Source organism: Orcinus orca, chromosome 1, assembly GCF_937001465.1.
Source record: "Orcinus orca chromosome 1, mOrcOrc1.1, whole genome shotgun sequence".
Classification (NCBI taxonomy): domain Eukaryota; kingdom Metazoa; phylum Chordata; class Mammalia; order Artiodactyla; family Delphinidae; genus Orcinus; species Orcinus orca.
Window position 1 is genome coordinate 207,829,659 of NC_064559.1, and position 26,390 is coordinate 207,856,048.

General features: G+C 43.7%; 2 protein-coding genes and 2 long non-coding RNA genes across 22 annotated transcripts in view; 1 reads left to right on the top strand and 3 right to left on the bottom strand.

Moving 5' to 3' along the window:
* CAMTA1 (calmodulin binding transcription activator 1) overlaps positions 1-26,390 on the bottom strand; it is an 894,219-nt gene that overhangs the window by 789,063 nt on the left and 78,766 nt on the right. Inside the window, exon 4 of one of the 19 annotated variants that reach the window (XM_004272347.4) lies at positions 17,291-17,555. The exons of the other annotated variants lie outside the window; for them this stretch is intronic. Within the exon in view, the coding sequence (XP_004272395.1) occupies positions 17,547-17,555 (9 nt within the window). The 3' untranslated portion in view covers positions 17,291-17,546. Of the gene's footprint in view, positions 1-17,290; positions 17,556-26,390 lie in introns of those variants that run through there. 19 annotated transcript variants of the gene reach the window in all.
* On the bottom strand, positions 2,625-12,552 carry LOC117202346 (uncharacterized). The gene is made up of 2 exons (XR_004484655.2): positions 10,200-12,552; positions 2,625-2,862 (listed from the first exon to the last, which is right to left on the bottom strand). It is a non-coding gene; the product is annotated as an uncharacterized LOC117202346 (long non-coding RNA).
* LOC125963966 (uncharacterized) lies at positions 3,443-10,189 on the bottom strand. Its single transcript, XR_007476415.1, has 2 exons — positions 6,273-10,189; positions 3,443-6,174 (listed from the first exon to the last, which is right to left on the bottom strand). It is a non-coding gene; the product is annotated as an uncharacterized LOC125963966 (long non-coding RNA).
* LOC105748125 (ubiquitin-conjugating enzyme E2 variant 1-like) lies at positions 21,229-25,200 on the top strand. Its single transcript, XM_049716385.1, has 2 exons — positions 21,229-21,278; positions 24,687-25,200. Exons 1-2 carry the CDS (start codon positions 21,229-21,231, stop codon positions 24,994-24,996), a joined length of 360 nt encoding a protein of 119 aa, XP_049572342.1. The 3' UTR covers positions 24,997-25,200.

Below are 26,390 nucleotides of genomic sequence, written 5' to 3' on the forward strand. Positions count from 1 at the left end.
CCATCTGAAGGCTCATGGGTCACCCTCTCTGCCTGATGTCCTGTGTGCCACCAGAGGGCACTAACTCATGTAATCGCTCTTGAAATTCTGAAGTCACACATTTTGAACTGCAGGAATGTTGAATGAAAGCTAAATTTCAAATTAATGAAAGGACAAATTTGATATGGGCTTTAAGGACTTGGCAGTCATAAATTTCAATTTAATTCCATAAAACTTAGAAGTACACATATGACGCAGCAGAGTAGGCTAAAAACAGTAAGTTAACCAACTCTTCAGATTTATGAAAATAATGGATTTCAAAATAGAGCTAAGAGTTACACATTTGCTCCTGCATCTTTTGTCACTGGGGCTGTCATTTGTATAACATGTCCCAGCAGCTCTGACATGTGTACACAAAAGAGCACAAAGAAAAACATTTCACTTCTTCGTTGCTTTAAAAAGCCACTCTTCATTGAATTACCAGTGGACATGTACCATAATAAAATTATAGTAGTTTATTATGCATGATTAAAACATGATTTAATCTTTTGTACGAAAATCCCTGTAAGAATAAATAGCGAACATTTACCAGTGCTCATTACGCCCTAGGTTGCTATTCTGAGTACATTACACTTATTTAATACAACATCCCTCTGAGAGGCTGTAAAACTCTATTTTAGTAAAAAGTTCAAACATTTCTTGAAGGCAATCAAGAATTTTTCTTTACATTTGTGTCTTCCACCGATGATTTATTTGTCCACAAGACTATAAATTCAGATTTGTGAGTTCTGCTTCATTAACCCCCTTCTGCAATTATTTCTTCACCCCAGAATTCACACTTCTTACACTTCCATGCGACGATAAGATTACATCAAGAGTTCAGTGATCAGTTTAATGAAAAATGCATTATGCCCTGAAAGGGGTTTTTGTTTTGCTTTGTGGTACATAAAAATCATAAAAATCTTGGCTTTTCACACTTAATTTAAAAGGAACTAAAACATATTTACTGTTTGATCAGAAATGCTGGTTACTTCTCTGTGTGACATAAAATGCCAGTTCAATTGGTCCTGCTTTTTCTGCTTTTAGTTGATTCCTTCAGTGTCCAATAAATAACTGAAGTTTACACTGAAATGGACAAAATTGGACCAATAAAATACGCTACACCTGAAAAGAAGTTCCAGTTCTTTAGACAATTCGTCACGAGCTGGTGCCACAAATAAACTCACCTTGAGATAACAGCCCACATCACAGGATACTGTCTCCTTGGTTTTGTTTTTGCGGGAGAGAAGAGAGGGAGGGAGGGAGGGAGGGAGGGAGGGAGGGAAGGAAGGAAGGGAGGGAAGGAAGGAAGGGAGGGAAGGAAGGAAGGGAGGGAAGGAAGGGGCAAAGAGGGAGGGAGGGAGGGAGGATGGAGGGAGGGAGGGAGGAGGGAGGGAGGGAGGCAGGCAGGAGGGAGGGAGGGAGGGAGGGAGGCAGGAGGGAGGGAGGGAGGGACGAGGGAGGGAGGGAGGGAGGGAACAACCTCCTCAAAGAACAACATCTTCAAGAACAACATGGGTATTCCAGCCTATGCCAACACACAAAGAATAAAGATGGAGTCCCTGTCACATTCATGAAGGTAATCTGGAACAAAAGTACTGTTACTAATATCTAAATAAATACCTTCAAGTTCCCTCTGTATCTTTGTTAATGCCCATTTGATCTAGGAAATATTTTGGTTTACCTTGTTTACTTGATGCCAAATTTTATTCTCTTAAATGATTAAATATCAAGAAAAGATTTTAATGTCTGTTTATTTTCTACCTCCCTGTTTTCTTTTTCTTTTTTTTTCTGTTTTTTTTTGCGGTATGCAGGCCTCTCCCGTTGCGGAGCACAGGCTCCAGACACGCAGGCTCAGCGGCCATGGCTCAAGTGGGCCTAGCAGCTCCGCAGCATGTGGGATCTTCCCGGACCGGGGCACGAACCCGTGTCCCCTGCATCGGCAGGCAGACTCTCAACCACCGCGCCACCAGGGAAGCCCATACCTCCCTATTTTATTTTTCAATGTTTCTTTCTAGACTCTCATTAGATGTCTTGATATTAAAATATTCCAGACATGACTCATGTTTTTCTTGCATCTGTTTCTTCATCAGGAGGCATGGATACCATAACACGTAGTAAGTTTTATAATTCATAATTCCAAGTCCTGATGTGCTCTTATGAACACCCTCTACTAGTCTGACAGTCATTTCTTTCAATCACAACAAAATTTTTATATTTCTCCCCAAATTTCACTGCTTTATCATTTTTAGAAGTCATGTATAAAAGGCAAATTAAAAGGAAAACGTTCAGGAAGGATGCAGTCCTAGGTGACCCATTGGGCAGCATTTATTTAGACTCCACGCTGTGCAGGCTCTGTCCTACGTGCTGGGGACACAGGGTAGACATGACAGAGGCCCTGCTCTCATGGAGCTTCCATTCTCCCAGGAGTCAGACCAACAAACAGACTGTTGCTCTTACAAAAATAGCAGCTCGCTAAGGGGACCGAGAGTGGCATCTGGGCATATGGGTGGTCACAAGGCCTCTGTGACCAGGTGGCATGTGGACAGAGACCCCCTCTACCTGAGCTAGGTCAGGCCAGAGATCTCCTTCATAATAACTCTGGATGAAGCAAGACTGGGTCACTTTAATCTTTTTAGTAACATTCAGTTCAAATTAATTTCAGGTTTTGAGTACAATTAATTCACTAATAGAATTGTCTTGAAGCCAGATATGGAGCTGGCAGGATGGCAAAGCTCTCCCTACGAATTCTGCCAGCTTTCATTCCAATATGTCAGCCCTCACGGCTCCAGCTCTGTGGATCTCTCTTCTTGCTGCGCCCATGAACAAGTGTGTGGTGAGAGCCTGAAATAAATAAGTGTAAAATGGGTCAAGACCGTCGCTTCTATTTCTGTTTTTAACTGAAGAAAGTTTGCCCCATTTCCAGAGGCAGAGAGAAGAGACCTCTGGGTAAAGGCAAACTAAAGTATATGTTAAACGTATATATACGTATGTATATGTACATGCATATATGTACATATATGTTCCCACACATCTGACTTATTTCTCTATGGTAACTCAAAATTGGTCCTTTTACAGCCGTTCTTTTCGTAATCATTACAGCATAACTTTCATCAGGTTGTAGGTTGTATCTTTAAGAGGTCACAAAACTTTTGTAAAGGATCAAATTAAAACTTAAAGGTTTGAAGATGATCAAGGTTCAGATTCAATTAACATTAATTTTAGAAGAATTTTTTACTGACTATGCATATTCAGTAAACTACTTAAGTTTTTGTTTTGTTTTTTTCTAACATAGCATCCCGGGGGAGTCATTATGTACAATCAGCTCTCTAATTCAGATTAACGTGTCTAAGTACACATTGATATAACAGAACACAATGTTTCGAGAGGCTCCCCTGCTAGAGACTATTAGTTGAAGCACAGGACTAAAAAGGTGAACTTCTTAAACTGAATTCCAAGCACTCCCAATCGTTAGTTCCTAGGCCAGTTTCACAGGTTAGAAAAATACAGGATTTCAAAGGATACAGAATAAGGAAATGGACTACCAGTTGCTAATTATGTAAGATCCCAATAATAAGCTATAGGTGATTTCTACAGTCCCCTTAAAATTACCCAAATGCACACTGATGGTGAAGGAAAGCCTGAGATCTGTTTTCTCAAATCTGTCTCTCATTTACAACCCCTTGCTTAGGTACTCTTGGGGGGAAGAGCCATAAAGTAAGTGATTTGGGGTAAGACACTGAACACTGTACCAATGAGTCTTACAAGGCAAGCTGGGAACGCATGGTGTTCTGGGGGGAGTGATGCTGTCTGATTTGTTTTTTGATTTGGGGACTGATTTCCAACCAGTCCTCAAATTGACTGAATATTAGCATGACCATTGAATTCCAGTGAATCGAGGTAAGTAAAAAAGAACCATCATATTCAGGCACGTGTCCAATGCTCAGAAGACAGTCGATTTCACAAGCCTTGAAGGCGTCCTAAAAAGGACACATTACAAAAAGAAAAGAGCTTCTTACAAGGGAAGCTCTCATGACATTTATATCTATTTCCCTAGGTGCTATTCAATTAAATAATTAGTTAAGACAGCAGAACAACAGATGGAAGGTTTCAAGGCGATCAAATGTAAATTTTATATATACACATATATATGTGTGTGTGTGTGTGTGTATATATATATATATATTTTTTTTTTTTTTTACCATAACGTGATTGTCTCTATGGAATCAGACAGCAGTTTCTGACTTGTTTTCTATTGCTCTTTGCCCATCTGCTTTCTGCTACCAAAATTTTAAGATGTGTATCAACAAAAACAGTATCTATTCTCTTCCCTCAAAACAGTTATTAAGTGTACCTCTTTGGCTTGAAGGTACATGACCACAGTGTGTCACCTGCCCCATTCAGCCACCCACAACTACATGCAGATGCTGGGCTGGGTGCTATGGAAAAAGAAATAGGTGAGGCCCAGCACCTGCTCCAGACTCACAGTTTCGTGAATTAAAGATGCCGATAAAGAGAGAAATTACAATACAAGGTGGCAAGGGCCCTCAGAGGGATGGAAAGCAGTGCCCACGGTAAGAGTGAACCAACAGGTCAGGCTGTGCAGAAAGGGTGTGTGGAGAAGTGACAGCTGGGCTGGCCTCTAGAAGGAACTTCTGCGAGATAAAGCAGATCTGGGGAGGAAGGGCCAGGGGAGAGAAAGAAACAGCACGTGTGAGGGACAGAAGTGTCCGGCAGTGGGGGTGAGGTGAGAGGTGGCTGGTGCAGGCGTGCTGGGCTGTGGGCTCTGGTATTTCTCTCTCTGCACCTACATCGACATCCAGAGACGGGGGCATCAGGTTAATGAGTACGTTACTAGTAAGGGCAGATGCAGATGACAGTGCACAGAACCATCCAGAGAGCTGGCGTGCGTGTGGGGTCTCTGCACCCTGAGGAGGCAGGAGGGCAGGAGCTTGCCTACTGCAGGCCAGACACCTGCCTTGGCTGAGGTTACACCGACTACGTGGTTACATCTTAAATTTCAGCAGTAAAGTTCTGAAGGAATAAATTACAAATTTAAATGTTACACTCTGGATTTTTTGAGGCTAGAATTATAACAAGAGCACGCTAGCGACCCATGTCTAAATTTTTAAAAAATGAACAGATGTCCAAATGCTCACCTTCCTGGTCTCCTAGACACGCTGACCTTCACTTTCTAAGAAACCAGAATTGTGTGTGTAGCAAATTAAGTAATTACACTAACGATGATTTTAAAAAGCTAATCCTTTGGTTCTCTAACGTAACGTGTTATAATTTACAAGTGGCATCATAAAATAGCTCTTCTTTTGCTGGGATACATTCCCGTCCATTCGTCATAAAGATGTGTGTGTAAAGGAGTGACTTTGTAAGTAAAATACCGCTTACTGGGGAGGAAAACCTCAAAACAAACGGCAATTGAGCCATTAACGTTTTTTAATTTCTTGCTTAACTTCCAGCTCTTGGTATTCATTTCCCCGTCAGATGGAAACATCTGAATTAGAATAGAGTTTAACAAATCTTATATAATGAGTAAGCTTTCATTATTACTAAATTGTGTTTACTGAGTTTTTTCTTTCCTGTGACTACAATGGGCGAGAAGTCCGTCATACTTAAAAGATAAACTTAAAATATAAAAGTGCACAGTCAGGGACCAAGCGGATTCTCTGTGATACTGAGGGCATTACTGAAGTTGGGATGCTGAAAACACAGACTACCAGGTAGACCCCGCTTCCTCGTGGTGTCAGCTCACATGGAATCAACAAGCAATGACGCCCTCAACACTAAGTCATCCAAGGGCATATGGTTCACAAATGCTCGGCTCAAAGTGGGCTCCCCCTAATTTGGGGGCTGATAGGACTTTTGAGGATTTGGGGGTTCATCTTAATACAGAAAACAAACTAAAGGGAACCTAAAGTAATTTCAACTTGATAAAGGGACAGAATCAGGGTAGCCATTCACCTTTTCCCCGGGGGTTCATTATTGGTATGGGAAGTATTAAGAGCGTGTGTGCTGCTGAGGTGTCCTGTTCACTCTTTCCAAACAGTTCATCACTTTCCCTAGCCTACAAGGCTAAAAAATAGCTTTCCGACCTCACCTTCAATGTTGATTAACCTTTAAAGACACATTGTGGATCAAAGCCTACACACACACACACACACACACACACACACACACGCACACGCACACACACGCACACGCGCACACGCACACACACACACGCACACACACGCACACACACGCGCACACACACACACACACACACACACACAGGCATACCTCGTTTTATTGCACCTCACAATACTGCGTTTTTGACAGATTGGAAGGTTGGTGGCAGCCCTGTAACAAGCAAGTCTATAAGCACCATTTTTCCAACAGCATTTGCCTACTTCACGTCTCTGTGTCACGTTTTGGTAACTCTTGCGATATTTCAAACTTTTCTATTATTATTCTACGATCTTTGATACTACTCCTGCAAAAATTACAACTCGCTGAAGGCTTGATGATGGTTAACATTGTCTAGCAATAAAGTATGTTTTTAATTAAAGTATGTACCTTGTTTTTTAGACATAATGCTATTATTGCACACTTAACAGAGTACAGTATAGTGTAAACATAACTTTTAAATGCACTGGGAAACCAAAAAAATTCATGTGACTCTCTTTACTGCATTATTTAATTTATTGCACTGGTCTGGAACCAAACCCACAGTATCTCTGACGTCTGCCTGTGTACACACACACACACACACACACACACACACACACACACACACACGTGAAGTCTTTGCATAATAAAAGGCTGACCACGCCTGCCTTTTAAAAGCATCGGACGGCAGGCAGGTTCTGTATACTCTATTACATGGGACTGCCTCAAAGCTACTAAATGTGGGCTTCTGCAGGGATTCAAATACATTTAGCATTGTTAAATACAATTAATAGAATTTGAGGAATTTGAAGATTATGCCAAAATAAAGATAGGTATCTAAAGGATAAAAGTCAAAACCCCAGTGAAAAGTTGCCATTTGGGGGAGATCCTGCAAAATTACGGCCTTGTGTTCTGATGTTTTCTGTGACTCAGAATTCTTGCCTCAAGCCCCTAATTCCAAGGAGTTACCACTTGGATCTGACTTGAGGCAAGAACAATCCCCCAGAACCTCACAGATGCTTTGAGAAGTGTAACGGGATCAGGGGCAGAAGGGCTCCTTGGTGGGTAGAAAGTTAGAGCAGAGGCCACTGCAGCAGCAACCCTACCAACAGCCCCAGTCTCCCTCTCCTGCCTCTCCGACCCTGCTCGTCTCATCAGGACCATAAGTGGTTTCAGATCCGCACAGACAGTCCTTCACAAACCCTGGCCTCCCTGTTCCTTAACCCAATCCCCCCCAGTACCCTTGGACTGTATTTCCACGATCATTCCCAAGACCTACGCTGTCCAGTATGGTAGCCACAAGCCACATGTGGCTACTGAAATGTGCCTAGTCTGAACTAAGATGCTTTGGAAGCATAAAATCCATATCAAACGTCAAAGATGTAGTACAAAATAAAGGTAAAATATCTCAACAGTTTTTATATTGATTACATGTTCACATAATACATGGGGCTAAAGAAAATATATTATTAAAATTAATTTCGTTTGTTTATACTTTTTAAAAATATGGGTCCTAGAACATTACAAATTACACGTGCGGCTCCATTATATTTCTACTGGACAGCACTGCCCTAGACCTTGATGTTAACCGTAACTGCACCCCTGGGTGATACCAGATTGAAGCATCCCACTCTCTGACTGTCCCTACGCCAACAATTCCATGGCCCTACTCCTCGAGTCCAGCGACCCCAGGGCTTCTTGTTGCCCCTCGTCTCCCTCGTGCTCCACTTTTGCTCCCGGCCAAGCTCAGAGTCCACTGCCCACCGTCACATCAGTGCTCAGCTCCCTTGCCCCTCCCTCCCTTCCCAGCACTTCCCTGGCAAAATCCCCATCCCAGGTTAAATCCAACTCTCTGCCCTCTCCTGGCCCGCACTGGGGCAGCAGAAAATACAACTCCTTGAAAGCACCTGCTCCGCTTCCTCTCCTCCCATTTTTGCTTGAACCAGCTGGAATCGGTGACGTCCTCACCATTTCACTCATCCGGCTCTTATCAAAGTCACCAATGACCTCCACGCTGCCAGATCCAGGGTCAGTTCTCAGCCTGTATCTGACCTGACGTTCAGCAACACTTGAACACAGACGATCACGCCCTCTGCTTGGAAACACGTTCCTTCAGGACACCCCGCTCTCCCCTGTTTCCTTCCCTGGCGTTCCTTCCCATCTCCTTCGCTTCCTTCTCACCCCTCCCCTTACCACTGGGTACCTCCCGCACTCTGTGTCTGAACTTCTCCAGCCATCCACACCCACTACGGATTTCATCTATCCCAGAGCTTTAAGAACCTTCGATACGCTGACAACACTGAAGACTGGCTCAAGGCTAGGCCCCTCCTCTGAACCGTGACTGCTTACTGGACACCTCCACGCGGCATCATGACGTTAACACAGCCGAGACCTTTCTCCCCACCCACCTCCCAGCCCGCTGCTCCCACCGTCTTCCCCATCTCGGTGAATGGGAACTGCATTTACAGTTGCTCGGTACAAAAACACTGGCATCGCCCCCAACTCCCCATGTCTGCAGAGAGCCAATCAGCTCTCCCTTTGAAACACATCCAGCATCTGATCACTTCTTGCTGCTCTGGTCCAAGCCACCCCCGGCCCCTGTCACAGTCTCCTCACTGGTCTGCCTGACTCCATCCCTATCCCCCTAAACCAGGAATCAGCAAACTTTTTCTTAAAGAGCCAGACAGTCAATACTGTAGACTCTGTGGGCCAGATGGTCTCTGCTGCAACGACTCGACTTGGCCGTTGCAGCTTGGAAGCAGCCTCAGACAATACGCAGACAAATGAGCACGGCCCTGTGCGAATAAAACTGGAACTTAAACGGACACTGAAACCTGGACTTCATGTAAGTTTCAGGTGCCACAAAATATTACTACTCACCTTACTTTTTCAGCCACCTAAAAATGTGAAAAGCATTCTTAGTTTGCTGGCTGCACAAAAACAGGTGGCAGGCTGGATCTGGCGCTCAGGCCTACACAGTATTGCCAACCCCGGCCCTAGACTACTCTCTGCACCGCATTCAAAGTGATCCTTTTAATCACGTTGTTTTCCTGCTCAAAAGTTCTTGGATGGCTCCCCTTCTCATTCAGTAAAATCAAAGACCTTCCCACGCCCTATAAGGCCCCGCGGGATCTCGCTGCTGACCGCCTCATCTGCTCCTGTCCACTGTGCTCACTCGATGCGACCATGGCGGCCTCCCTGCTTGTCTTTTGCTATTGCCAAGCCCACATCTACCCTGGGGCCTCTGCCTTTGCTGTTCCCTCTGCTTGGAATACTCTTAGCCCAGATAGCTACATGCATCAATGTGTCACTTCCTTCAAATCACCTTAGGAGAGACACCTGCTCCAGCCACGCCAGCCAAAGCAGCACGCGCACGCACACCAACATCCAGGGACCCTTAAAACGGTTTACCTTGCTTCGCTGTTCTGCGTCACACTCACTGTCATATGATGTTTCTTTATGATATTTATTTAGGTAGAAATAAACTGATCAGGCAGTTTTTTAACAGGGAGACATAATAGCATAGTGTTTAAGAGCATGAAATCTGGAGGCAGATTACCTGGGTTGGAATGCCAACAGCACCATGTACTAGCTGTGTGACATTGAGCGAGTTATTTTTACCTCTCTGTACCTCAGTTTCCTCCTCTGTGAAATGGGGACAATAACAGCCCCTACCTCCTCAGTGTTCTGAGCGCTGATGAGGTAATAAATGTAACTGGCACATGTAATCACTCAGTTAGTGTTACTTGCTTTTTGTTTATTGTTTACTGACCCTTCCCAGAAAATAGGCTCTTTGTGACAGAAATGGCCTTGATTTGTTTACTGCTTTACTCCGGGCACCTAGGACAGTGCCTGGTACTAGGCTTTCCATAAATACTTATTGAACGAATGTATAAACCTTTGAATTTAAGTCCCTCTCAGAGAGGGCAGAACACTCCCCCACCCCCAGCACCACACTGATACCAGGAAGGGCAAAGCTTTCTTAAAACCCACCGCAGAAAGAGAAATAAAAACCGTACTATTCCAGGTGTGTTTGCGGATGCTTCTCTCTGTGGAGAAACCTAGAAGTGAGCCATAACCGCCGTGCTCCGAGGAGCACCAGTGTCACTTCGTAAGGGGCCTTCTACGATCTCAAACTGTGCTGCCGCCTCAGAGGTCACGTGTTCAGGTCTCTAACCAGATTGGAGAAGAAACAGATTCCATAGTCAGGCTCAAATTCCGCATGCAAAATGCCAACCCAGTAGCACAGTTCTGTACAGGCCTGACCAAATTTCCTGGATACAAGCACAAAAGACTGCTTACTCAAAGTAGCCGACATTTAATTGACTTCTAAAAACAAAGAACATCTCGTCAAATAAAAGTCATTCCCGAGCAAAAAGGTGGTGAAAACATTTCCATCCACCCGTCATACACACTCAGTCACTCACAACCATCACAGCACTATGGATTCGGCCGCTCTCCTAAGAGGACTGAGTTTTGATTTATAAATGGTATTAACGTGAGCTAAAGTACTTCCGAGTTCTACCGTTCTGGGGACAAGTCTTTAATGTGAAGATACTGATACATATCCTGGTGTCACACGGGCTCTTCTTCCAGTGAGAACCCCCTACTTCCTTTAAAAGAAACAGGAACGATAGGGTCACACACCATTAAGCAAAGCAGACAACTGCCCTCCTGACCCTCTAAGATGTTTCCCTGTGAAATAAGGAACATCTTCAGTATTGGTTCTACCAAGTGGGAAACAAATGAGTGAGATGTAGGTGGTAAAAACACACCTATAGGGCCTCCCTGGTGGCACAGTGGTTAAGAATCCGCCTGCCAATGCAGGGGACACGGGTTTGAGCCCTGGTCCAGGAAGATCCCACATGCCGTGGAGCAACTAAGCCTGTGTGCCACAACTACTGAGCCTGCGCTCTAGAGCCCGTGAGCCACAACTACTGAAGCCTGCAATCCACAACTACTGAAGCCCACGCACCTAGAGCCCATGCTCCGCAACAAGAGAAGCCACCGCGATGAGAAGCCCACACACCGCAACGAAGAGTAACCCCGCTCGCCGCAACTAGAGAAAGCCCGCGCGCAGCAACAAAGACCCAACACAGCCAAAAATAAATAAATAAAATAAATTTAAAAAAAAAAACACCTATATCCATTAGTAGAGAGTTCAGGTGTATAAGTGCCTCCCTGTGCTGAATGCCAGAAAACCGTGTGCCTGGATAAGTAAAAGACTATGAGGAAGGGTAAGAAATTGGGGGTCAAGGAGGGGATGAACCCCAAGAGGTCAAAGTGAACTGCCTGACCCCTGCCTGCACGGCTCTGGCCTCCTGCTGACAGGGACATAGCGGAGCAAATGGCCAGGGCCACTGGGGGCAGGTTTTTTCCCAGAAATGATAAGACCTGAGATCTGTCTTTTCCTGGTATCCCAGTGATGGTTTCGTTTTTTCATTCTGCAGCTGGCTGGTCACTCAGGTCACCGTGACACAGCACAGAGGACACACATGAGGCAGGCAGCACCCGTCCCATCTCAGTCCTGCACTGCTACACGGGGGCAAGAACCTGAAAAGTCAGGATGATGGCGTGCTAATTTAATACTGTATTTAGCTGATGATCCTAAATAACACTTTGTCAGCTTTTGTGATCTAGCACGAAACCACATGCCTTGTGATATACCAGCTGGGCTCTGGTAATGCCCTTGACTTGAGGCTTAAAAGCTTTGGCTGGGACAGAACTTTGATGTATTGAATTTCCATTTCAAACTGCGATGATTATCCCTGGCTTTGGCATCGCACAGAGTGCTACCAAAATTAGATTATGGCTAGTTAATAAGACTATCTCTCCCCTCCGGTCCACTTCTGGGAGCGCCGCTGCTACCCTCTGCTTTGCTTGTTTGCAAGATCAAAAAGCCATGGCTGTTTAGTTTACAGGATGCGGGGATAAGAACCATCTGCCTGGTCTGGTGTTTCTTTAATTAAAACTTTAATTACAGATGTATCTCTGCACAGATACGTGAAGTCGATCAGCTCCTGTTCTTAATTACCTGTGCTAATGACAGCTGAAAGGAGAGTGAACGTTTGCTGGGTGTCTCCTACGTGCCAGCACTTGTGCCACATGCCGTTAAACATGCCAGAGCAGGTACGAGAAACCCAGAGTCAAACGGCCGCCAACAACTTGCCACCCTCCCTGCCAGTCCTCTTCCCATTGCTACGGAAGAAGGAGAAATGTCCTTCGGGCTTCTCCCAGGGGAAAACGAGGGGCGGAGAGGGGTGAAATACTCCAAAGGATCAATAAGAAGAGAGAGGAGAACTCGGCACCACAGGCTGACTAATATCCACGTTCTGTGCGGGCACATGTGTCTATCACATGGTATAGTTCTGAACCCACCTAGAGACACATGTGGAAAGTGGAAAGTCTGGTCTAAATCCTGTGATTCGGAGGCATGTCACCTGGTGCCACGGTAACCAGGGCCACGGTTTCCCAGGGAGATGGCACCCACAAACGAGCACAAACAGGAGATGCTTCCCCTTCGCTCCTGACTAAGCAATGATCCTGCTGCCGCCTTGGCCTTCAGTCGCCCCCCTGCTGGCGAGGGCAGATTTTCACTGAAGAATGACAAAAAATAACTTTTCACACTTGGACCATGTTTCTTGGTCTCCTACCGCCTCCAGAGGGGTTAAACGCCATCAGAACTGCCCCCCAAGGGGCCTGCTCAGCGCAGGGGCCCCTCCTACCCACCAGCCTACCCATCAGGGCCGGGTATTTCTCCGTCATCTCCTGAGGCACACAGGTCACCGTGCACGGCCACAGGGCATCCACGTGCCCCAGCGCTGGCTCTGCTCCCCTCCCCGGGCAGCAAGTCTGGACTGGCTGAGGGCCTCCGGGAAGGGCTCCCCCTCTCAGGAATGGCTCCTCGTCACCAAAATGGGGGGCCTGACCCATGACCTCAGACCTTCAGCAGCAAATACACTAAAAGCCGGATGCCAGTGCCTCTAGAGGGGTCAAGTCCATCGTTGGCCAGCACTCTGTCCTAGTTAGTGACGGCGTTTCTCAAACTGTCATGCCAGATTATCTGAATTCTCAAGATAAAGCACCCAACTTAAGGTTGATGATCACAAACAAAATCTGACAACTTTCAAGGTGACTCAGGGTAGCGCCTTCACCTCTGAAAGATCCCAGGACATACCGAGACGCGTCAACTGCTAGGAACACCTGCGATGTGCCCGGCCCCTTGCAGGATTTCAAGCATTTACAGTCTGATGACAGATACACTCAGAAGCATCTGGCAGACGATGGAGAAAAAGAGAAACAGAGGAAAGATAAGACAGGGAAGGGTTGGGGAGGAGAGGGAAGGAGGGTTGTAAAAAATAAATGCACGCAAGTAGGGCAGAGAAAAGAAAGTGAAAAGGCGAAGGAGAAAGGAGACAGCCCACTGCTTCATTTCGCCCCATGAGCGATCTCAAACCTGGTTTTTGTGATGGTCAGATGCCCACTTCCAGAAGACTACATCCCACCGAAATAGCTGGGACTCTTCCCACAAAATGGCTGCTGGTTGCTGGTGAGTGCACCACCACACTGGCCCACAAAGGCCCACTGTAGCTTACAATGCAGCTAACTATAGAATTAACGGCACTGGCCCGTGTTCTGGATTAGTGATAGCTTTTCCTTACTTACGAGTAACATAAACATCCTGCATCTTTGTGCTCTGATCGATGGTTCTCTGCTAGAACAGGCAGCTCAGAGTCTGGGATGGGGCCAGTGCTCCACATTTTAAAGCTGTACAAGGGATCCTGGACGTGCAGCCAAGAGCAAGGAAGCCGCTGCTACGCAGCCCCTCCAGGCGCCACGTGAACGGCGGGGGCTTCCTGGTGATGCGGGTGGTGGGGTGCTGGAGGCCTCACTAAGTAAGTCTGGGGCACTGACGGCTGAGGGACACAAATGCATGCAGAGGAGGCCCCTGCAACCAAATGGCAGGATCTCCTGTCAGGGGTGCAGCCAGGTTTGCCGGCAAGCACAAGGCAGCAGGTACCAGAAGGGCAGCTCCTGGATTCAAGTCCCAGTTTTGCAACCTACTAGGGGTGTGACCCTGCACGAGTTTATTTAACCGACCTGAGTGTCGGTGTTCTCAGGTGCAAAACAGGATTAACAAACACCACCGACCTCACAGATAAATGTATATAATTATGTGGAAACGCTTGGGAATATGTGACACACAGCAGTGACTTTCTTCCCCCTTATTCTACTGAGGATGAAGCAGTGAAGCCTCCTACAGCAAGGTAAAAATCTCTCAACACATAAATGCTTTCTGACTCTGTGAAAGCTCACTAGACAGCTGACTGAAGCTGAGAGAATGAGTAAGTGCTGACTAAGTAAAGGATGGGGTCTCTCCCACGGGTCTTTCCTGTGCCTCCATAGCCAAAAAGAGCTAAAACAAAAGAACCTATCCACAAAGGGCCAATAAGCTCTTAATTATCTAAACTTTTCTTCCTAAAAGGTTAGGAGCCCAGATTTAACTTGCAGCACCTGAACTTACATTGTTTGAGAGGTGCCTGATTCCCATAAACTATCCAGTGCCTCTTCCTGTAAGCATGCCTGGGCCTTCAAGACAATAGCAGAATACTAACAGGGACACTCTTTCAAGTTTAGTTTTCTGCAAGGTGTAGAAAATTCCATTTCATGAAATTCCACTTCATGGGAACTCCCACGCTGCCTGGGTTTCTCCTGGCACGCAGGATCGGGCCCAGATGCCACGGCCACGGCCACACTGCCTGCCGGCCGCTGCTCTAAGTACACACTTCACATGCAGCAGCTCACCTAGGACTCTTCATGACGCTCTGAGCAGGTACTGTTATTATCAACCCCACTTTAAAGAGGAGGAAGCTGCGGCACAGAGGGGTTAGATAACTGTCTCGATCCGACCACCTGCAAAGGGCCGAGGTGGGATGCGACGCGAGGCAGCCTGGCCCCAGCGCCCACGCTCCCGGCGCTCCCCAGAGGATGCACTACAGCAGCCTCTCAGCATGAAGACTGCCGCTGCTGAGCGCACAGCCCTCGCATGAGGTTTACTTTCAAAGGCACCTTTCTTCTGGGTTCCCAGGGTGTCCATCACGCATTTTCATTTATCCTGCCAACAACCCTAAAAAGCAAGCAGGAGACGTACAATATCTACGTTTCACACAGGATAAAACGGAAGTCGAATCAGTGAAATGTTCTACACATTCCTGTACGTTAAGTGGAACAACTGATTTCACTGTTTTCAACCCTAACGTGGAAGTCTTTTGAAGTCTTGCTATTTGAGTTTCTGGGTTTTGTGTGTCGCTACCTCACAAGATACCCCTGGCACATCCAGAGACCCGGCTGGTCCAAAGCAGGTTTTCTGACTCTCAGCCTAGGGTTTTCTCACTGAATCATGCTCACAGAAACTACATCCGTGTGGCTTACAACTCACCAGAATTCCTAAATACTAACCAAATAAGCACTGCTCACTGAAAATAGGTAACGAATGTGTCCGTATACCAGCTCTCTTCGACGTAACTGCAAAATAAAATTATCACAATAAAAACATTTCTCTTGGGTGCCTATTAACGTCTCCTTAGCTCCTACTGGACTTATGAATAAAGTATTTGACTGTCTCTAGAGGACCTAGGAGCCTTCAGGGAGATGTCAAGAGGCCCTGATTCTGTCAACAGGGAGCTTGTGACTCTCACCAGCTAGCTCCCCCTCAGGGGTCGGGCAGGTATAGGGCTGCTTAAGCAAGAGGAGTGCAGAAGACCGCCACTCACAGCCCCTTTCAGCCCTGCGACGCCTGTTCAATAAACTCCAAGCTACACATTCTTCTTCGGGTGCTAGAAGGATACGGAATACATTCCTATGCAACTCTGAAAGCATTATCATAAAAAAAAAAAAAAACACCTTAAAATGCAAGGTTGGATAAATAAATGCTCCTAGCTTCTGGAACATTCATTCCATGTGCTTTCTGGCTTTGTAATCATGGAATGTTTTACCTACTCATACTTCTCAGCTCTGATATTTTGCAATTCTGTGAAAAGATACCCAACAGGCCAAAGGCAATTTCCCAGGGATGTAAGTGTAACAGACAAAGACGAGCTAGTAAGCCTGAAGAAGTGTTCCTAAGAGTTCCAATCTCCACTGAGCAGCTCACTACAGCTAATTTTAATTTGTGGTTCTAATGAATGACATAAACTTTTATAGGTATCAACAAAGCTCAGAGAGGACTTAAATCCATTTCAGTGCTCATTTAGCAGCTTCAGCTGTGTGCAATTAAAGCATCAGCATTAAATGTTGGAGAATAAAATAATGAGACACTTAAAAAATAATCTGTGCTTCAGCAGGCCATGCTAGGAGATTTCACATGATTTTTTTTTTTTTTAAAGAACATGAATTCTCAGGAATATCTTGTCAGTTCCAAGAATTAACTCAAGTTTCATTTTTTAGATTTCAGTTTTTTTGCTTTTGAATAAGAATTTTTTGAAAAGTGGAATACAATTAAAAATGCATTGTCTGAAAAACAGTCATGAAACAGCATATGGCATAAAGCAATCTGGTATATGGACCATCACAGCTGACTGACCAGGTTTCAGCAGAGACAAAAGGCCACTTTTGATCAGGTTAAAAATGTTGCTCGTTCTTAACTTATACCTCAAATAAAGAATAAAATACTGAAGGAGGGGGAAAGGTGAATTTTGGAAATGAGACAACTTTCTTATCTTCCAGTCCGTACATGGAATTAAAGGGCTAAACTTTTCCTCCCACAAACACTTGAAAATATAAAACATAATGTGAGGTTGTAGAATGTGGCAGCTGAGACCAGTAAGTTCAAGTTGCCACTATTTCTGAAAGATGAGTTAATCTGCAAAGGAAGGGGTGTGTGGTGGTGGTGAGGGGGTGTGTGGTGATGGTGAGGGTGTGTGTGTGAGAAGGGGCGGGGCAGGGGCATGGGGGGGCGGGGGGGCTCTGGGTGTCCGCTGTGTATGCAAGTTATGTGTGAACACCAAGTTCATTTGGCTACTGCAAAACACGAATAGAAGAGGAAATATACTGCATGGGGAAATGCACTCATTAAACTTAAATTTTAAAAGGATGAAAACACAGATTACACTTTATTTTTAAAACTGAAATGAATTTTAATACAGAAAATGAAGACAGCATTTTGCAAATTTATCGCTCAAAGGGGTATCTCTATTTGAGGAAATCAGCGTGTTACACTTTGAGAGATGAAATGTTACAGCTTGTACACCAAAATCAAAAAATGAAATTAAATTAAAAAATGAAATGGTTACCAAGGTAATGCAGGTCAGGGGATCAAAGGTGAAGGGTCACACATTATTAAAAAGAAATCCAAAAGGACGGCTGCATCATGATCTCTGCAAAACAAAGGAGCTCCAGTAAGTAAAACTAATATCTCCGAGAATTTAAAATCAAGTTCTTGAAAAGAAGACTCCCCTGTAATTGAACACAGTCATTCCTGATTCCGTGTAGAGCCATTTTTATTTAGGTACAACACCAAATTTTAATTACCTTTTTGTAAAAATTTAACCATTCAATCATATTAAAACCCCAAATATCCCCCATTATAAGTGACTAAGAAGTGCTGACAATTCCACTGGACCCCACACCCTGTTTTCTGGAAATGACAGTGTTTGTTAAGTTGCCAACATATCAGAAATCTAATTTGGTCACAGCGTGGTGAGTTTTTTTCCTCTCCTCAAGGAATGAGTTCCAAAATTGAGTTTTTGCAAATTTGTTTCATTTGAAGTAGCTGCATAAAATTTCCATTATTGGAACATTTAGTATAACAATGTTCTAGAAGACAGCAATAAAGTGATACATGATAAAATAAACTGTGTAACTATATCTATTAAGATCTGTTCTCACATTCAACTCTCACTGCGGGACGGGGTTGGTGCGGGGGGGGGGACGACATTTTAAGCAAAATAACTTGCTGTCTCCACTGGAATTACACAGAATTAATAGAAGCTTGACACCAGCAATATCTTAACAACAGAAAAAGAGTATATGACAGTTTAGGCCTCAATTTCCTGTTATTATTTACTCATCTCCCTCATTAACAAACCAAAAAGGACATTAATAAACCTTAAAAGGACAGAAAGGGCTAAGGTTTTGTTTTGCATCATGTGGCCACCACGGATATCATGACAAACATACTTATTAACTTTGCGGCAACAGCAAGCATAACGATTAGGAGTTACGGTAAATAATTTCCATATTCCTTTCACTAGTAAATAAAATGACTACTATTAGTGATCTTTAGTCTCATCTCTGAAACTAAACTTGAGCAGCCTACACTGTCCTGATTTCAGGATCCAAATTCCTTACTTGTTGCTGGACAGGCAACAATAGAAATAACGCCTCTCCATCTACGAGGGTAAACGAGAGCACCACTAGCCAAAAAGAACTTTAAGTACCATTCGTTCTTCCAGTCTCCTAGCTTAGTTTCAATCTTACAATATCTAACATTTGAGTTTACCCTGATAAAATCAAATTCCCCAAATACTTCCATATTAAAATATAGACAACTGCCCCAAAAGATTTTATTAAGAGGAACAGAATACTCTTTCTGGTGGCTTAGAGCAATCAATAAATAAACTCTATAAAGATTTTGTTCCCCCATTAGGTTTTGTTAAAAAATAACTTGCAGAGCTTCATGCACTAGACACAAGTGTGTTAGCGCCTCAAGGCCACATTTCTAAAAAACAACTTTCTTTTTAAGTTCCAGAGCTACTCAAAAGTAAACTAGCATTTCATTTATCTGGGATGCTCATCTCATGTAAAGTCTGTCACATACGTATTTGTTGCTGGGAGGCATGCAAGCAATTTTGAACACTATAGAAGGAATCGATACCCCATCAAAACAAGGCATATGTTGTTTTAGTAACTGTTATTCAGACCACTTTAGCACGTTTGTAAGAAAAGGCAAGAAGCCAGCAAGTATACCATTAGCCAAGTTTTGTTTTATTAAAATATTTCCTATTAAAAATGAGAAAAAGTATATTCAGATCAAATATATGTACCCCTTCATTATCAAAACACATGTATTTATTAAAAAACTTCTGGACAACAAGAGGAGAATACTTATAGATGCTTCTCGAAATTCTAAATCATTTCTAAAATTCACCGACTCAGAAAAAAAATGTGTTAGCCCAAATTTTCTACTAGCTTAAGCCCTGCCAAAAGTTGCACACACCAGCCTATGCCAACATGATGTGATCCCCAAATAGAAGGAACTGCTCTTTGAGGACCTGAAAGCATTACAACCAAAGAAATTCCCACAAATAATTTCACGGAAATGAATATAATCTAAGTAATAAACACAAAACAAACAGAACACTCCCCACCTAGGCACTTAGGAGTTCCAACAATTTGAATAAATTTGTGCCAGTAATGGTAACATTTTAGGTGATTTAAGAAAATCTGTAATATGAAGGATTTCAGCTAATGTTTTCAAATGTGTTTGCTATTTGGGGTGGAAGAAGGGAAGGGCTACCAGGAAGGAGTTTACCACGTCCCTACTATTCAAGGATCCTAGAATATAATTTAATAAGTAATAAGAGGGCTAGAAACAGCCAGGGGCCAGCACAACTGGGGAGCACGGATTCAGCCGCAACAACGAAGAGCTGAGGCCAGAGCCCCTTCGTGGAGGCAGGTATCTGGGACACACATCCTTCTTCCCACAGAAACAGTCTGACACCTGCCTACTTAACCGGAAGTCTGTTGAAGCAACAGTTCTGCTCCAAATTCTAGAGGCTATGGGACCTGAGGAGCTTTTTGCTTTTTCCCGAAGGGCTGGCCCAAGCTGAAATGTAGGAAACAGAACATTCTACTAGCCCCATTCCTGGGCCCCAGACAGAGTGCCTCAAGGACTACGAATGAACGGGATTCATACATACCAATACATGCAAAGATTCAGGGTGTAGGCGGAGGGGGGTTCTTTAACCCAAAACAAATCCTAAGTGGCAGAACTAGCACTTTTACATCAAGGGGTAGAGAAGGAGAGTCCTCTTCAAATGACAAGCAGTAACTGAACTAAACAGGGAATGCTCAAAAACCCTACTAACTCCTAAAACCTTAGGAGCATAACTAGTATACCCTACCCTCAAGCTAAAACCGGAAAGAAAACTGTACCACAGCACTGGTGAGTTATGTTACTGAAATAAGAGACACACCAAGTTTCACTTTCACAAGACCAACAAGTCACTGGAGTTCTAGCAAAGAAGACTTTGCCAGGGAAATTCTCACCCATATTATGCTCTCACTTCCTGACAACTTTTTGTAGGGATATGTTTTCCAACATGCTCAATTTGTACTCTAAGTTTTTGGGGGGTTGTTTTTTGCGCTTTTTGCTTTGGTTTGGTGTTTTTTGTTTATGGTTGTTGGTTTTTGGGTTTGGGGTTTTTTTTATTTTGGGCCAAGGACCAGCCAGCATTTATAAGCAAAGAGAATTGGTTCATTTCTCAACTAAGCAGACATAGAACAAAGAACGTCATTTCTAACACGGTTAAATCATGACAGAAATGCTGCCATTCTCACCTCAAGCATATTACTTTCAAAACACATAGAAGAACCAGAAAGAAATAAAAAAATAAAGAGCCAAGAAAATTCAGAGAGTCAGAGAAGCTACGAGACAGTTGAAGAAACCCATTAAAATAGAGCCCTATATATTTTACTAATTCTTTACAAAATGGCTATTAACTCAACAATATAATGCTCTCTGAAGCAGAAACTAATCTCATCAAGTGTATTCAGAGAGTAAAGGGAGAAATGTCCAGCCAAAAGTTTATTATAGTGATGAGGCAGAAAAAAACTTTAATCTATAAACATAAATAAATAAATCACCAAAACGTCACTCAATACAACAGGTAATTCACTAGAATAAAATGCACTTGAGCTAAGTATACCCTTCCGTTGCGTGGGGACTGTATTTCTTTTACCCTTCCATGTTAGAATTTGTTAGTTTCTTCAGCATATTAGAAATACGGCCTGGCTGAAAAACCAAGAAAATAAAAGCATTTGGTCTCCATGTTTGTGGCTCCTCCAAGTGGGGCCCAGGGCAGCACAGCCAGCAAGAGGTACCCCGTCCCTGACCCCCTTCCCACAACAGACACCATCTCTGCCATTTTTTTCAACCTTTCTGAAAATATATTTCCTCTGTCAAGCTTCTCAAAGATAGTCTGTTCTAAAATATGTGCCTGTTTCTCAAAACATTTTATAAATGATACAGCAACATACACCTACAATCAATCATCATATTATTTCCACCACAATCCTCAAAAAGAAAACAAAAGCTAAAACTACAAGTTAAATACCTTTCTACCTAGGACTTTATCCTCAACAATATAATTTTTTCCCTAATAGCTTCCAAGATTTCACAAAAGGAGAAAGCAAGTGGGAGGAAGGGGCTGCCATGAGCACAAGGGAACCCTTAAGAGTGATGGATACACTCATTCTGGTGGAATGGTGATGGCCATGGGGTGTGTGCATGTGCACACTTCTCAAAAGTATGTGCAATTTATTATATGCCAATTATACCTCAAAAAAGCTATTTAAGAATGGGGTCAGAGACTGAAAAACTCTAAATTCACCAAGCATTGGGCAGAGTACTCAAGCACTGTGTAGAAGGCCTCAGGAGTGGAGAAAAAATTAGCCTTAGACTGAGCACTACTGCAGACCCACCTAACAAAGCAAAACCTTAAGGTTCAAACTGCTTAAAAGTAACTTAGTTGCATCCCAGAACAAAGTTCAAGAAGAATTAAAGGGTCCTGCTCTCTTAAATCTTGTCTGTCAATCTCCCACCTTTTAATCAGATATGGTTGGGTTTTAGTGAACCATCCTGCTGTTTTCTATTTATTTCCTGTGTTCTTTGTTCCTTTGCTCTTCCTTTCTGCCTTCTTTTGGATTAATCAAGTATTTTTAGTTAAAAAAAAATTTTTTTGAAGAATGGGGGGCGGTCAAAAGGCAGGGGCTTTGCCCTCTCCCTGCACACTTTAAACCACACAGCCATGCTGTAGCCACCATGCAGAAGAAGCCAAGAGTCACAGGGGAGACAGTGGGAGCCACCTTCCAAGCCACTGAACCAACCAATTCTGGAACCACCTGGTTCTGGTCTTCTTAGGTGAAATAATAAAAGTAATCTCACTGTTTAAAATAAATGCATATAGCACAGGGAGATCAGCTCAGTGCTTTGTGACGACCTAGAGGGGTGGGAGGGAGGCTCAAGAGGGAGGGGATATGGGGATATATGTATGCATATAGCTGATTCACTGTTGTACAGCAGAAATTGACACAACATTGTAAAGCAATTACACTCCAATAAAGATGTATATATAAAAATAAATTAATTAAAACTGGGCAAAGAAACTGGAAAAAAATTTTTAAGTGTGTATGTATATATATATTTTAAAATTTTAATAAAATAAAATAAATGCATAAATAAATACATAAATATTATAAATTTAAAACGTTTGATACTGATTACTAGCTTTCACATTAGCCGCAAACCTGAAATTACCACAGTTTCTAAACTGAAAATCAAGGCACAGTATGACAGTTTCTCTAAGAGACTTGAAAAATCAGCTTTAGACACACTCCTAGCTTTGCAAATGATATGCAAATTCACCAAATATTCTTAAATTTCTTCCTCAGATTTAGCATTTATATTGTCAACTCTATCACAACTGAGACCCGTTCCTTTCAGGTACTATCCCCACTAGGGAAAAAGAATAATACAATACATGCCAAATTTCCCCAAACACAAATTTATAAGAAATAAAACAAAAGCGAAACAGACCCACCCACTGCTGACTTTATTTCTACATGACCTGTTTTTAAGTTTACTAACCTACAACGCAGTGCTTACTTTAATTGCTCTACTGGCTTCCTACAGTGACAGTCAGAACGATTAGACTCCAACATTTCCCACTTCCTCTAGTCATTGATTCTCAAGCTTCAGATGAATAAGAATCCCCTATTTAAACCAAGTCATTTGTAAAAATAGTTCTCAAGTCCTTCCCCTAAGAGATTACAGTTTAGTACATCAAAAGAGGAGCTAAACAATCTGCATTAGTAAAACCCCAGGTGAGTCTGACTAGTACAGTCCACAATCCTCACTTTAAGAAAAACTGCCCAGGACTTCCCTGGTGGCACAGTGGTTAAGAATCCACCTGCCAATGCAGAGGACACGGGTTCAAGCTCTGGTCCAGGAAGATCCCACATGCCACGGAGCAACTAAGCCCATGCACCACAACTACTGAGCCTGTGCTCTAGAACCCACGAGCTACAACTACTGAGCCCACACACCACAACTACTTAAGCCCGCACGCCTAGAACCCTCGAGCCACAACTACTGAAGCCCGCGCCTAGAGCCCATGCTCCGCAACAAGAGAAGCCACCGCAATGAGAAGCCCGCGCACCACAACGAAGAGTAGCCCCCCTCACCACAACTAGAGAAAGCCTGCGCGCAGCAATGAAGACCCAAAGCAGCCAAAAATAATTTTATTTATTTACAAAAATATTTAATGTTTTATTTATTTATTTACTTTAAAGAAGAGAAAAGAAAAACTGCCCAGGTGGGTCCACACCATCCTCCAGTCTCCTGGAGGAGAGATGCTCTCTGTTTGCAAGTTCTGTGCAAGAACTTGCACACAAAAAAAGGAAGAGTAATGATTTTCCACTCTGCAGTTCTACTCACTAATTTAACTTAAAGACAAACTCATTCGTTCAACAAATGTATATTGAGCACCTAACCATGGGGCAGGCTCGGTTGCCAGGTGCCCGGGACGTGTGATGAAGAGCAGAGAAGACGTCCCAGCTTTGTCTATCTTAGCCACTGAGGCGAGGATTCAGATACAGAACAAGTCATTTCAAGCACCATGAGCAGAGTGCAGGATGCTACGGAAATACACAGCAAGGGTACCTCATCAATTCTGCTAGGGGGTCAGGCAATTTTCCCTGGGGAAATAATGTTTAGCTGAGATCTGGAAGATGACAAGGTGGAGAGGGACCATATTCTAAGAAGAAGAAAAAACGACACGTAAAAGGCAACGTGGGAGGAAGAACATGAGTGTAGAAGGAACTCGGGGAGAGAACAGAGAACAAGGGGAGAGAGGCCAGGCAGGAGGCCGGAGGGGTGACAGACAAGATTACACAGGCCTTGAGGACCATGTTGAGAAGTTGGACGGTATCTTAAGTATACGATGGAAAATTATTCAAGAGAAATGGGGTACCATAATCCAACTGGCATTTTTAAAAAACCACTCCGGCATCTGGGCGGAGACTGGGTTGGGAGCGGGCAAGGGTGCAAGTAGGGACAGGGGCCAGGAGATCTCTAGAAGCCGTCTGGGCACAGGTAATTGTGGCCTGGACTGGAGAGGTGGCTGTAAAGAGTGATTTAGACTGGAAATTTATTTGGAAATAGAGCTAGTAGTCTTGGATTCAATACATAAAAGATGAAGGAGGTGTCAAAAATGACCTCTGAGGAGCGACAGCAATGCAAGATGGCAGCCACCACAGGCTCGGACAATTTATGAAAACCGAATATACAGCCTTAAAATAGAATGTGGACCTAAATACCCAGAAGCACCCCCCTGTGTAAGATCTGTAACAAAAATTAATATGAATGGAGTTAATAGTTCTAATGGAGTAGTGGACCCAAGAGCCAAATCAGTGCTAGCAAAATGGCAGAATTCATATAGCATCAAAGTTGTCCTGCAAGAGCTTCGGCACCTAATGATGTCTAAAGAAAATATGAAACTCCCTCAGCCTCCTGATGGACGGTGTTACAGCAATTAATCAAAAAGAAAAACCACAGGCCCTCCCCTACCCCCCATTCGATTTAAGCAGTCTTCGTTTTCCACGGTAGTAAATTTTCTAGATACGTCTTGTAGACCTCAAAGTACTGAAAAGGAAGCTCCCATTCAAAGGCAGTTTATCTTAAGATACTGTAAATGATACTAATTTTTTGTCCAGTTGAAATATATAAGTTGTGCTGTAACAAAAAAAGAAAAAATGACCTCTGAGAGGAAAAAAATAGTAACTCTAGATTGGAGAAAACTGATAAGCACTGCCTCAGCCAGGTGATGGAGGTTAAGAGCATCACAGTGAGAAGTCCTGTTGATAGCAGGCACCCCTGATAAGATGAGACGAGAAGGGCTCTGCACCTTCAAGGTCTTCCTTCCCAAAACCCATAATCCCAGCCTAATCACAAGCAAAACAGCAGACGAACCCAAACTGAAGGACATCAACAAATACCTGATCTGTCAAGGTCACCAAAAACAAGGGAAGTCTGAGAAACTGTCACAGTCCGGAGGAGCCTGAGGAGACATGATGACTAAATGTCAGGTGGCCTCCTGGATGGGGTCCTGGAGCAGAAAAGGACATCAGGGGAAAACTAAGGAAATATGAAGAATGTGTGGAGTTTAGCTTATAATCCTATATCAGTACTGGTTACTGGCTGGGATGAACGTACCACTCTAATGTTATTAGGGGACACTGGGTGTGTGGTACACAGGAACTCTGTAATATTCTTGCAACTTTCCTGTAAATCTAAAACTACTCTAAATGTAAAAGTTTATCTTAAAACTGGCCCCCTGGTCTGACTTAAGCACCTGGGAGGTGCCCTTTATTGAGACAGGAGAGACAGACGGGAAGACCACAAGCTCATTTCAGACACATGAAACAGGACAAGATCCTGCACTGGAGGAATCAGATACCAGGTGGGCAGCTCTGGTGGGGCCCTCGGCAGAGAGAGCTGAGCTCAAAACAAATGCAGGAGCCCTCGGCAGGCTGAAACTATGGGAGTGGGCAGGGTCACTGAGAGCAAAAGTGGATATCAGGAGGTGAAGGGCCTCGGCTGCTTCCTGAGAAATATCCACGTTTACCAGTCACACAAGAAGAAGGTCTAGTCTCAAGCCCTGAGGAAATCCCCCCTTAGGTGCTGGTAGAAGAGAGCAAGATGGAACATCCAACACGGGGCAGAAGAACCCAGGGGTGCATATGCCAGCCCAGAGGCCAAGGGAAAAGCACGGTCAACCTGTGTGAATATGTCTGAGAAATCAAGTAAGCCCTGGAAAATGCTCCTTATCTTTAACAATTCTGAGATCACTAGTGATCTATGAAACAGCTTTCAGAAGAAGAATGGGAATTAAATTCAGACTGGAATAGCTGAGTAAGAGGTGAAAAAAATG

Coding starts and splice junctions, on each gene's coding strand:
- LOC105748125 (XM_049716385.1), top strand. CDS start 21,229: ATGTTTGTGGCTCCTCCAAGTGGGGCCCAGGGCAGCACAGCCAGCAAG. Junction 21,279..24,686: donor GGCAGCACAGCCAGCAAGAG/GTACCCCGTCCC, acceptor ACCTCTGAGGAG/CGACAGCAATGCAAGATGGC.